The 13,574-nt window shown below is 44.5% G+C and overlaps 1 protein-coding gene across 1 annotated transcript in view; it reads right to left on the minus strand.

Moving 5' to 3' along the window:
- UTP20 (UTP20 small subunit processome component) overlaps positions 1–1,863 on the minus strand; it is a 63,245-nt gene extending 61,382 nt beyond the window's left edge. The window contains exons 1-3 of the mRNA XM_074826952.1: positions 1,731–1,863; positions 997–1,077; positions 104–170 (exon numbers count right to left, since the gene is read on the minus strand). Coding sequence (XP_074683053.1) covers positions 104–170; positions 997–1,077; positions 1,731–1,775 — 193 coding nt within the window. The 5' untranslated portion in view covers positions 1,776–1,863. The remainder of the gene's footprint in view (positions 1–103; positions 171–996; positions 1,078–1,730) is intronic.
- Positions 1,864–13,574: the final 11,711 nt, after the last annotated feature.

Raw genomic sequence — 13,574 nt, forward strand, 5'->3', positions numbered from 1 at the left:
ACCAAAAACCAGTAAATGGAAAATCTCCCACTGGGCTCTGGATGCAGAAGAAATGCATTTTACAGTTTAAGGAAAGCAAGAAACATGAATAAAAATGACGCACCAAAATGCTGAGTGAGGTTCAGTTCCCTCCATTTCCGTAATCCTTCAAAAAAGTAGGTGTCAACCTCCTGTCAAAGCAAAGATAAAATAATAGCTACCAATCCTCATGAATGTAGCCTGCAAAGATAAGAGGTTCAAATGAAGAAAACTATCAAGTGCCTTAAATATTTTAAGAATATTTCAAGAAATCTTGATGACTTCATTTCAAAAGGTGCTATGGAATTTCCCTGAAAATAAAGACTTTTCTTTCTATATTCAAAATATATTTGAAAACATTTTCTGGTGACAGGACTTGTTTATATAACTGCTTTTTAGACCTCTGTTCACTGGCCTTGAAAATCTAAGACGCTGAGCTGTAGCCCACCCAGCACAAATGCTTTGGGATTTCTTTTAGCATCCTCACAGCTATTGAGTGGGAAGTTCAGAAGAAGGATCCAGCAGACCAGGAGGTAATAACCTGCAAAGCACTATAATCACAATGATGATTTACAGGACACATCTAAATGACCCTTCTTTATGATCTGTAAAGACACATGCTCATGCTTTATACACACACTGCGAGTTTTGCAACTACTCAGCACCTGTAAATCTTCGCAGGTCCAGACCTAGGACTGCTGACTGACACAGCAGCATCTTCCAAGCTCAGAAACACCCACTGGCCCACCAGCCACATGGAAACCATCAGGGTGGCACTGCCAAAGAGCCTCTATGGCAATACTGCGAATCAGGTCAAAAAGTAAAGGGGAACAAAGCATGCTACAGGCTCCAGGAAAGGCAGCTCTTGCAGGAACTTCTTTCCAATTTCCTCCTGAACAAATTTCTTAAGTAAATCTTTCATGAAGTATACCTACACGTGATGCAATTACAGAAAATGACCGCAATTGCTGTTCTCACCTCAGCGTAGCTTCCAGTTCTGTCAATCCGATGAATAATATCGATATTAACATTGCTTAAACGCTCCGAAAAGGTAAGAAACTGTAAAACAAAAGGACGTATTTGTTTCTTGCTTCGTGTTTCTGAGAACAGCCCTTCTAAGTCCCTCTCAATAGCATGCACACTGCAAACAGAAACCCTGCTTCTAAAGACAGGCTGCCAGACAGTAACTGTCAATCTGTAAACAGTCCTACTGGAATTTAAAGGGGAAAAAAAAATGCTTAAAATGTCCACGAGCAGGACTTAACCCTCTCCCCCCTCACCCTGCACAACTGAGGCTCGCAGCCCACGTCACAGAAAAAATCTACACGGATTTCAACAAACTGCCCAGCTCTTGCCTGTCCTGAAATAACTCCGAGATTAATACCCCCACTAGCTATTATATTTTTATTAAATTATGTCATTTTTCACACGAAGGCTGCGGTGTGCCTGCCGGGTGACACGGCCGGTGACTCGGCTCTCGAAGGCGCCGCGGAGCGCCGGGGGAAGGGGCAGAGGCCGCACCTGTGTGCGGGTGTCCCGACCACGACCCCCTGGCCGCGCTGCGGGGCGGCTCCCGGCGGCCCGGCCACACCGCCCGCCCTCACTCCTCCTCCCCCAGCACGGCCCCGCGAGCCGGGCACTACCACGAAACTAACACCGACGACGAAAACCTAAAGACGCGGCCGCGGAGACCCGGGCGGGCGGGCGCTCACCCGGTGCGTGTTCCCCGACTTGTGGGCTGAGGACTTGCTCTTCATGGCGGCGGGGGGGCGGCCCGGGCCCCGCACGCAGCCCCACACCGACGGCCACACGTGCGGCCCTAGGCACCGGGCGCCGCCATGCCGGCCGCGGGCTGCCGGGAGGAGGAGGCGGGCTCGCCGGCGGAAGGGGCGGGCGGCGGCGCCGGGGGTTGGGCGGTCCCTGCTGAGCGGGACCCGAGTCGGGTTTTGGGGAAGGGTGGGGTCTGTCCCCGTCTTACCTTGGCGGTGAGCGGCGTTTCCGTGACGGCTCCGGGCAGAGCAGCCCACCTCCGCCCTCCGGTGTAGCGCGGGTGGCGGGAAGAGAAATCGGTGCCAGGGAGAAATCGTTATGTGGGAGGCAGAGAACGTGGGCTGGGGAGACGGCAGGTGACTAGAGGCGGGATGAAGCTTTGGTGTGGGCAGGTGCCGTACGAGCAGCCCAGAACCACGCGACCATTCGGGTTTGCAGGTCACAAGGCTTGGGAGTTTGTCCCTCCCTAGTCTGCCTGTCCTGCCTGTTACAGGCAGCTGAAGGCCACTTTCAGAAACCAGGCTTGCAGGTTATTCAGACAGCAAGACACGAGGGTGGATTTGAGCACCGCTGAAGTCCACTATTAGGAGCACGTAGGGACCCACGACTTTGAACAGACCTAACAGGTTAAACACTGCGGGGTGCATCTGGAAAAGCTGCCCCCAGGCAGGCAATAAGCATTAACATGATAGCCATCTGGACAGGCAGGGCAGCGTGCTCGCTCCAGCACCTGTGAAGTCGGAGAACCACAGAGACAGCTGTCAGCTTTAAAGCTTGCTCTTCTGCTGCTGGAATAGAAAGGACTTGTGGCGTTTGCATTAAGTGGGAAGAGAATGCCTAATTTAGTCACTTGAGTTCAAAAAGGTTGGATTAAGTGTTTTCAAGCCCAAATATCTCTATGAGAAAGTACAGCTAAAAGCATGTGGAGAGGTCTAGATCTGCAAAAGAGCTTAGGCACCAATATGAAGCTGTTTAAGAGCACAAATACCTCTCCAGACGTGGTTAGTAAATGCACCTGTCTCCTACATATTGTGAAATTATGAAATACGGTCCACAAGATCTTTTTTACATTATGAATACTGTCTTATAGAGTTGTGGAACTTCCTGAGATGCACACGCTCCAAAATCATCCAAGGGAATGAGCAAAATCTAACATTCATGGAAAACAATGGGTAGAAGAGCCAAGGTGTGCTCAGCCTGTTCCAGAAGAGTCGTCACCAGCAAAAATAAAAGACATTAGAGAAAATTTTTGAAAGGTTACAAATGCTGCTTAATGTTTATAAACTGGAAACTGCTCAGAAGAGTGAGACAGTCTAGACCTGCAGCTGCCGATGTTCATAAGAGCTTCTGCCCACAAGATCTACCGATGGACTGCTTTTCAGCCAGCACTGAATACAGGACTTGACAATACATCTGAGTAAGCCTCAGGGTAGTAACTCGGGTATCGATATCAGTATGGCCATGACAGAAGGTCTGGCACTTTAGCTGGGAAGGTTCAGTGACCTACAAGGTCCCTTCCCCACTTCTGTATGAGTTAAAGCTATGTTAACAATATCCTTTCTACATATGCTCCTCTCTGACTGCAATGCCTCAAGCCTCAGGCCTTATTCTTTTACTTTTCCAGGAAGAGATGTGGCTCTCCCATCTCTGGGCAGGCCCCAGCTCCAACACCCTGTGATTATCTGGTGGGGCCAGCTGTCAGCAAGTCTCCTTCAGAAATCCATGCTAATGGCAAGCAGATGGCCTTCTGAAGAGTCATGGCTTATTGGTAGTAATACCTGTAGAGGCATGTAGAGGAAACCATTGTAAAACAGCTTGTGCATGCCTATCAAAGTAGTCACCTATGCAGATCTGACTTCTTCAAACACTTGCTGTGGGCTACAGTCACTAGTCCCTGACAGTAATCCACCAGCGCTTCTGGGGCAGGTCTAAGATTCCTATGTCTTTTCCATTCCTGGGCTTTTTAGTCCTGCTGTCCAAAATGTATTTGCTGGACTTGGCAAGAACCAGAAGCACTCTATGTAGAGGCAAAGCTTGTCCTCTGGAAACGTGTCTTACCTTGAGTCAATGTTACACTTCCCAGTTGAGGGTTTTTTTTTGGATTGGTTTTGGGTTTGTTTGGTTTTTGGTTTTATTTTGTTTGTTGGTTGGTTGGGGTTTTTTTTTAATGAGCACTGCCAATTTAGCCTAATAACAGTAATTTGGGTAAAATATCTTAATATTTAACCCAGGATGGTCTCACAGGGCAGAATTAATCTCGTATAACCTGCAGTGTTTACAATGCACATGTCTGCCTCTGAGCAGTCCCTTCAGGCTCCTTTTATATTCACTGCAGATCTAGGCACATTCTTGTACTTGAAACATCTGTGTTAGAAAAATGAATCGTGCGTTAGAATTGGTAGTCTCAGAGAGTCTAGATGACCCCATTATATGTATGTTTCTGCAGCTGACCCTGTGAATGCCCCCAATGACATGGCTCAATAACTACATAAATATGCAGTATTCAAATTATTGTAGATTTGCCCTACTTCTGTTGTATTTTTATGTGTATTAATCACAAGTACAACACCTACTCCTGAAGCCTCTGTGACACTGAGTTTCTAACCTAAAGGACATGCTATCTGATACAAGCCAATGAGCAGCCAGGACAGACTATTCTAAACCTCAGGAGATTGTAGATTGTATAGCTGAACAAGTGTAAGATCAAATTTCATTTTTCTACTATATTCATATGGGCATGGTGGAGATGTGCCAGGAAAGGCACTCACATAGGGCATTGTGAGAAGATCTTGCTTTTCAAAATTACACAGGCAAACAGATTAACAGAAACACCTGTGAATTTAGCCAAACAACTTCCAAGCTTGGATGTCCAAAGGTAGGTTTCTCAATTGATATTAAAGACACTAAATAAGTAACTGGAGTCAAAGTAGTCAAAGTTACCTGCCTTGGTTGTGAACCCAGAAGCCCTTCTCTTTGCCTGTCTCGAGTCACCCCATAGAACAACTTGGGGTGCATGGGCTGGGTGCATGTGGCTGGAACCCCACTGCATCACAGGAGCTCTTCAAAATCCTGATTGAGGGGGAAGCTAGCATGAGTTTGAAGGCAGGTTATACAAGTGCATGATGTCTTTGGTGTACTCTTTCAACTGAAGCAAACAGATTTATTTTTTTTAATTTGGATAGTAAGAAGAGCCCTTTGAAACACAATGACGTATTTTAACTGCCAGTTTCCTCCTCAGCTTCTAGCTGGCATTTTGCCCTGCCTTGCAGCAGAAAACCCCACAAGATTATGTAGGATGTCAAGAGCACTTGCATTTTCATAAACAAAGTAGACAAGATACTGGAATCCTGTTCTGCAAACTGGTTGAACTGTTTGGCCACATTTTTTCTAATGTGCCTGAAGCACAGAGGTTCTGCAAATAATGCAACTCCAGCTCATTTCTAGCTGAGTCCTGGGGAGAATTTCACCTACCCTCAAGTTTGCAGATCGGAGAGGGTTTTGGACAAGGAGCTGGAATATAGATTCCAGATTTCTGCAGTTATTTGGGTAGGGGGGGTGAGCATTCATGCCTGAACTTAGGGACTTGCCTCACAGAAATGGGCAGTGACAACCTGATTCAGCCCGTTGAGACATCTAGGCCAGTGGTTTCTGTATTACAAGTCACAGTCCTGCTGCAGAGCTGGAACAGATGGGCTGTACTAGCTCCATCTCTAGAAGTAAATTGAGTAGCGCCAGAGCCCAGGGGTCATCCACACCAATTAATCATCAACACAATCCTGGCATAATTTTGGTTCATACTAACTAGTGCTATTCCAAGGTTTCTGCCCAGTAGGAAGCCACACCTTGGGGTTTTTTGAGGTGAGGAAGGAAGTTTTAGGGTTTAATTTGTGTTGGAAAGAAAAAGGGTCCAATTTCTGCACAGACAGCATTTATACAGATGGCCCTGGGACAGGAGGGGTTTGCAGTGGTGACCACTGCTGCTGTTCTTCACCCTACTGCTCTGCCACAATAGCAGCAGCAGAACTGCCTTCAGCCTTGTTGAAAGCAACAGCAACAGAGGCAGCAGGAGAAGGACCCACAGAGGAAGCAGGAGGCATGGAAGGGAAAATGAACAGGAACGATGGAGTCTTGTCCCCCAAAAGGAATGTCAATTCTCTCCTGCATTTTGCCCTCACCACTAGAATGAGGGGCATCTGGATTTGAGATGCCATCTGGATTTCATGCTGTCTGTCAGCTGTCTAGGACTACTAAACATCTTGATTACAGTCTAACTCAGATTTCTGACGACTGTCCCAAAACCTGGTTGTTTGGCATGTCCAAGAGCAAAGCATAAAGCCTTTAGCAGTGTATCAAAAGCTATGTTCCCAAATCTCTCCTTCCACCCCAAATCCTTCTTGTTTGTTTGGAGGCTTGAAATGACAGTGTAAGACAAATTGGGGCTGAGGGATCACAACTGTGAGTTTTAAGGTAAAGTTAAACCTTCCAAAAAAGGGAAGATGGTAAATTGTATGAATCTCTTCAAAACAGATGCATACAAGGAAATGCTTCCCTCAGAATCATTGCCATATCCCATATACAATTTTCTTTCTCTTTTTGTCCTTTTTTCTTCTGTCTTTATTGGTCCCTTTATCTGTAAAAGGCCACTGAGAATACTAAATCAATAATCCAAAACAGCAATTTCTCACAATGATGTTGAGAAGCTAATTGTGAGTAGAAAACATTAAATCATAGAAAGATGGGGTCAAGGATATTTCCTTTCTCAAATAGTTTCTGCCTTCAAACTTGCAAAGTCAGTTGTGCATGACATTCAGGGGAAAATAAGGCCAAGCCCAGTATTTTGTTACTGAAAGGAATGGGATGTTCCTGCTGTTGAATAGAAGGTAACATACAGAACAGCTGATACTATTCTTCATGTCTCTGCATCCATCTCATTCATACAAGACAGATCCAAAATTTAGGTACCTAGATGTGAGGTTTTGGCTAATTAATTTGCAATTTCTTTTTTCTTATTTGAAGCTTGAGCTGTCCTAATGCATCTCTAACTTTGCTCTCAGGTTCCAATAGAGACAGTACCTCTGTTAACTATTCCTGGCCTCACAGATCCAAGAGGCACAGTGTACAAAAGCTGAAACTCTCAACAAAAGGTCTAATAATCTCAGCACTGCAGATCCCTTCAGGGAAAAACCATTTAAACTAATATATACCCTTAAGCTGAGACGGTTATGAAGCAGTCTAATTTTGGTGTGTACTGCTTGACGAAATATTTGTGGGTAGCTTAGAAAAATGGAAGAACTTACGCAAAATCGAGAGACAAAGCAGTCCTTCTTGCCAATTCCACTGTGTCAACAGCTGTTGATACTGGCTGCTAAATCATAGATGTTCACGAGAAAGTTCCAGCATTGGTCTATATAAATCAGAAAAAAATACATGACTAGATTCTTTGGTTGGTTTCCAAAACTCCATGTTACTTGAAGAAGGATTTGCCCCCAGAATTAGTTCCGCTTCCAGACAATGTCCCTAGTCATACTGCAGTAGGACTTTTAAGAACACCTCAGGTGTGTGTTCTTAACTCCTAGCACCCCAAGCTTCTGCTAGTCAATGAGTGCCTTCTGTGATAAAAACCTTATGAGGAGATAACACTGCACTTTGCTTGGAGAACAATTCTCTCTGGAGGAAGAGATGCAAAATTTTAGCAATGCTCTGACTGTAGAGATGTCACAGAATCACAGAATCATTCAGGTTGGAAAAGGCCCTTGGGATCATCGAGTCCAACCATCAGCCCTACTCTACAAAGTTCTCCCCTACACCATATCCCCCAACATCTCATCTAAATGATCCTTAAATACATCCAGGGATGGTGACTCCACCACCTCCCTGGGCAGCCTATTCCACTGTCTGACCACTCTTTCTGTGAAATTTTTTTTCCTGATGTCCAGTCTGAACCTCCCCTGTTGCAGTTTAAAGCCATTCCGTCTTGTTCTATCACTAATTGCCTGTGAGAAGAGACCAGCACCAACCTGTCTACAATGTCCTTTTAGGTAGTTGTAGACAGCGATGAGGTCTCCCCTCAGCCTTCTCTTCCTCAAACTGAACAGTCCCAGCTCCCTCAATCTCTCCTCATAGGATCTGTTCTCCAGGCCCTTCACCAGCTTCGTTGCCCTACTCTGCACTCGTTCCAGCACCTCGATATCTCTCTCGTATTGAGGTGCCCAAAGCTGGACACAATACTCCAGGTGTGGCCTCACCAGTGCAGAGTACAGGGGGACTATCACCTCCCTACTTCTGCTGGTCACACTGTTTCTAATACAAGCCAGGATGCTGTTGGCTTTCTTGGCCACCTGGGCACACTGCTGGCTCATGTTCAGCTGCTTGTCAATTAGAACCCCCAGATCCTTTTCTTCCAGACAGCTCTCCAGCCACACCTCCCCAAGCCTGTAGCGATGTTGGGGTTGTTGTGGCCCAAGTGCAGGACCTGGCACTTGGCCTTGTTGAAGCTCATCCTGTTAACGTTGGCCAACAGATCCAATCTATCCAAGTCTCTCTGTAGAGCCTCCCTACCCTCATGCAGATCGACACTCCCGCTTAACTTGGTGTCATCTGCAAACTTACTGATGATACACTCTATGTCCTTATCAAGATCATCAATAAAGATGTTGAACAGAAATGGTCCCAACACCGAGCCCTGAGGAACACCACTTGTGACCGGTCACCAGCTGGATTTAGCTCCATCGACCACCATCTCTGGGACCGTCCATCCAGCCAGTGCTTGATCCAGCAGACCGTTCACTCATCCAGGCCATGGGCAGCCAGTTTTTCTATGAGAATCCTATGGGGAACTGTGTCGAATGCTTTTCGAAAATCCAGGTAGACAATATCCACAGCTTTTCCCTCGTCCAATAGTCAGGTCATCTTGTCATAGAAGGAGATCAGGTTTGTCAGGCAGGATAATGCTAAGGATAATGCTAAGGAAAGAAACAAGGCTGTCCCTTCTTTCCACAAAACTTAAATAAGCTGCTGCTTCTAATACTGACTTGTGCTTCTAAATTATGGTCAGATCAAATATAAGCCATTAAAACAACTGATACAACAAAGGTACTGAAATAATAAATCTCTGTGCGAAAGATATCCAGGTGGAGACTGACACTTCAGAAACAGAGGAAATGGAAATGAACATCAACCTCCAAATGAGGAAAAAAAAAAAGACAATGAAGCATGTGAAGTCCTCACTGTTTGTACTGGGCAGGCACTTACCACAAAGATGCAGTTCACCGGCTATAGCCACCAGATGCACAGAGGGCTATATTTGACTTGGCATTCATAGCCAGTGGAAGAAGAGTACTTACAGGGTGCCATATAGATGAGCTAACAGGTGCCTCACCAGTGCCTGTTTTGAAGTGAGATTAAATGACCTCCCTTAAAATGGTGATCAGCTAATGCTACTGTACAGATACAGAGCATCTGCTGTTCCAAGAGATGGATTCCCGTAAAAACAGCTGTGACCAAAATGCTTCTCCTTGACTGCCGTTTCTACCTCTGTGCTTCCTTGTGCATCACGGCATTCACTGAGTTTGCAAATTGCTAACACTATCACATGGCATTTCCATTATAGGTAAAAACCTGACTGTGCAGAAGCTGTGGGGACTTCATTATGTTGGATTGGCACCATTCATTTTTGCATCTTCAGAAATGCATGTTATGATTTCTTCCTCTTTGCCTTAGCCCACAATCCACATTTTCATCAAAACCCCCTCAATAGCCTATTTGAATGCATGCTACCACTGGATACCAATATACTACAATAATAAAGACATTCACTGTAAGAGTTCCAGGGTGCCTGGGTTGGTAAAGTCCCTCTCCCATGGCATTTGGTCGTGAAAATCCACGTAACGCATGCTCACTATCCCCCACCCACCACAGATCACCCACCACTCCCCAGCATCCTGCAACAGCCGTAAGAGGCTCCACGAGGCCACAAAAACTACAGTGTGTCCCAGCAGCATACTGGGAGAGACCAAGGATGCTGGCAGAGTTTCCACTCTCCAAAAAACCAGGGATTTGCCATTTGAAATGTCAAATAACATCAGAAATAGGTTCAATGAGTCCCATGTTATAGAGGAAAACAGAAGAAACAAGCCAAACCAAAGCCAACAGCTGCAGACAGTTAGACCTGAGGAAAAACCTCTTTATCTACATCTGGTGATAAACATCACTTTGAGGATGCCTAACAAACAAATCAGTTAAACATATAGAGCTGGTGCAAATATGCATAACTGTCTTCGAACATTTCTGAGCAGTATGCGTCTGTGTGATCTCCAGCATGCACAGACTCAACAGAGAGCAGAAGAGGCACTGAAGAGGATCAAAAAGGGGTTTAAAAGAGAGGCGAGGCAGTCAGTTCATAGAGACACTCGAAAAATGGAAGAACGAACTGAATAGCAAACAGCAATTTTGGGGAAAATGCCTCCTGGGACTGGGGGTCCAAAAAGAAGGGATTCTGGCAGAAGAAATGTGAGAGGGAGGAGAAAGAGAAGATTTCTTAATCTAAGGAGACGAGGGGATGAAAGGAGTGAGGGAGCACAAGAGATTTAGCAGTAGGAATTACAAAGGACGGGAGGCAGATAACAAGGGAGAAGTCAGAACTGGTGATAGACACTCCAGAGTATGCATGGAAGAATACATCAAAATAATCAAAAAGAAGAGCTAGTTAAGGCACTGGGGCAGTGTCAGGGAACATTTTTCAGAGTATTTTTAAGTGCCAAAGTTAGCAGGCTCATTTCCAGAGTCCTCCTCTGTAGAAAATGGAAAGAGACAGGCACCTTCAGGGAGCATATCAAAGCAGCAAAGTTTCTTTCTAAAGAGCCTGTCTCTCTCCTTCAGTTAGAGAGGAAATGTAGGGAGCCAAGCTGCATAACTGAAGTACGTACACTGTACACCTAAAGCAAACACATCTCAAAATAACACCAACTAGAACATGTGAACTGAGATGGTTTGGATATCAGGTAGTGGCAAAAGGGAAAACAACTGAAATAAATAAGGAAATTCAGAAAAGACCTACTCAGAAAAAAATCAATTTTTCTTGATCATTCTGGTGAACATTTGACAGCCCTTTCTCATACATTAACTGCAAGTAAGCAAACTAGTTGAATTGTAATTCTGTTGATGCAAAATTGAACACCTTAAACAAACACAAGATCCCAAAGCCATGAGAATAAAGTTCAAGCATGTAACTTATTTATCCATTGGAGTTAAAGAAGTAAAATCTGTACCACAATTTTATTCCCATACTAATTGTTCTCTTGAGCAAATAATTATGCATGCCACATCTCACTGCGTGGACAGTCCATAAATAAATTTTGAAATTTGTTCTTTTAAATGAAAGAGCAGAATTCTCCTGCAAATACATTATAGGCTCCAAATAATTCAGATTTAAATGCTCAATATTCAAGGCTAACTTAAGTACTTCCTTCAATCCTGAGCCACTGACTATTGATTTTAAAAGGTGTGTTGGTATTAGGGGGTTACACAATCTGAAGTTTCCTTCTCAAGACCATTAACACTCACGTTTAAATTATTTTGCTTGCAAATTGCATTTGTTCAAACTTCTGTGGAATGCAACAATAGAAAAAACAAACAACCAAGGGGGTTTCATTCAAAATGTCGATACAAAAATGATTTATTTCTGGGACTTTTATGCATCTCTCTGGCTCTTTTGCCCCTGTTGATCTCTTTCTTTGGAAGTCACTCCTTATGTCTTTGTGTCCCAAACAAGCTAAGCATAAGATGACAAGCCCTTCAAGAAAACAAGCTGTTACCCTGACAGACTTCCTATGACCTTTTGGAAACGTGCACCCCTTTAAATTTAGGATTTGGATAGGATGAGGTTTGGAAATGCTACAGACATAGAATTAGGGAATTATGCTTCTTGAAATATTTAACTTGTTGTGTTTTAGGCATAAGACACTTGCAAATTGCATCACATTCTTGCTATTGCCCACAAACAGTGCACTGTCTGCACAAGAGGGGCTTCTAAACATACCATTCTGTGCTTTGGGCACTGCAAATCCAACTAGCTGGAAAGAAGTTTCTGAAAATATGCTTGGAAATGTACTCTAGTGGTATTCTTGGAAACAGAAAGGTGACAATTGCAGGACATCTCTGTACAAGAAAATCCCAGTGCTCAAAATACAGGTGCCATGTGACTATTCCTAAAGAACTCATCCAGATTTCACAAGGAATATTGATGATGACACTGCTCTTCTGAATACCCTTTCAGGGTCATTCTCTTATGTCCAAACACTTTTAACAGAAGAAGAACTGACCAAAAAAAAAATTAATGAGATGACTAAGAACATCACTAAACAACATTGTGGAGGATTTCTCTAAGGTAGCAGAAATAGTGTGGCCAGCAGGGACAGGGAACTGATCTTGCCCCTGTACTTGGCACTGGTGAGGCCGCACCTTGATTACTGTGTTCAGTTTTGGGCCCCTCACTATAAAAAGGACATTGAATTACTCGAGCATGTCCAGAGAAGGGCAACGAAGCTGGTGAAGGGTCTGGAGCACATGTCGTACGAGGAGCGGCTGAGGGAACTGGGGTTGTTTAGTCTGGAGAAGAGGAGGCTGAGGGGAGACCTCATCGCCCTCTACAGCTACCTGAAAGGAGGTTGCAGAGAGCTGGGGATGAGTCTCTTTAACCAAGTAACAAGTGATAGGACAAGAGGGAATGGCCTCAAGTTGTGCCAGGGAAGGTTTAGACTGGATATCAGGAAGTATTTCTTCACAGAACAGGTAGTTAGGCGCGGGATGGGCTGCCCAGGGCAGTGGTGGAGTCCCCATCCCTGGAGGTGTTTAAGAGTAGGGTCGACATAGCGCTGAGGGATATGGTGTAGTTGGGAACTGTCAGTGCTAGGTTAATGGTTGGACTAGATGATCTTCAAGGTCCTTTGCAACCTAGATGATTCTGTGATTCTGTGATTCTGTGAAACCATGAGAAGAGAAGTCCATGATGATGGTAGTCAGGTAACGAGCTATACTAGCAATTCAAAACAACAGTGTGTGGAGAAGCACAGCAAGAAGGAGAGATTAGGGTGGAGCCAAATACTAAATGATCTTCAGAAACATAAAACACCATCAGCAATGAACTTCCATTACACCAAAATCCAGTCAGGCTTTTCAAGTTGACAAGTGATGCTGTGCAGGAAGCAGTAGCGGTTTTATTAATTTTGCTGGAATCAAAATCTTCCAGAAGTAAAAGAAGTGTATTTTGACTTGAAGCATGGCATTGTGAGAAAAATCAAACTGTCTAACTAGGAATCAATGATTAATTTTGATATATTATTCCCAATAATAACAATGACCAAAAGGAAATTTAACAAGTAGCTCCATGAACAGAGGAGTAAATGGGACCTAGATCCTCATACCTCTGTGTCTTAGTGTTGGTTGGCTTGTGTGTTTAAGAAGATGAGAAGCTTTGCCTGCAGTTGGGTGTTTTTAAGGTTTTTCTCTCATATGGCTTCACTGTTATCTGATAGAGGTTCAGCTCCTGCTGCAGTCTTCCTTTCAACACAAACATTTCTGGGATCCCTCGGTTTTGGCCATCTACTTTCATGAAACTGGCAGCGCCTTAATATCTCTGAGGCCTCTACCCCTCTGTAAATCTGGTCATGGTGTTCAATGGTTATCGGATGGAGGGCAAACATCTTCCACATGCGTACACGTATGTATACACACAAAGCATGATCCCACGCCCTTGATTTTGTAAGCAAATCATCCAAACAAAAATAAAC

Source organism: Strix aluco, chromosome 5, assembly GCF_031877795.1.
Source record: "Strix aluco isolate bStrAlu1 chromosome 5, bStrAlu1.hap1, whole genome shotgun sequence".
NCBI classification, from domain to species: Eukaryota; Metazoa; Chordata; class Aves; order Strigiformes; family Strigidae; genus Strix; species Strix aluco.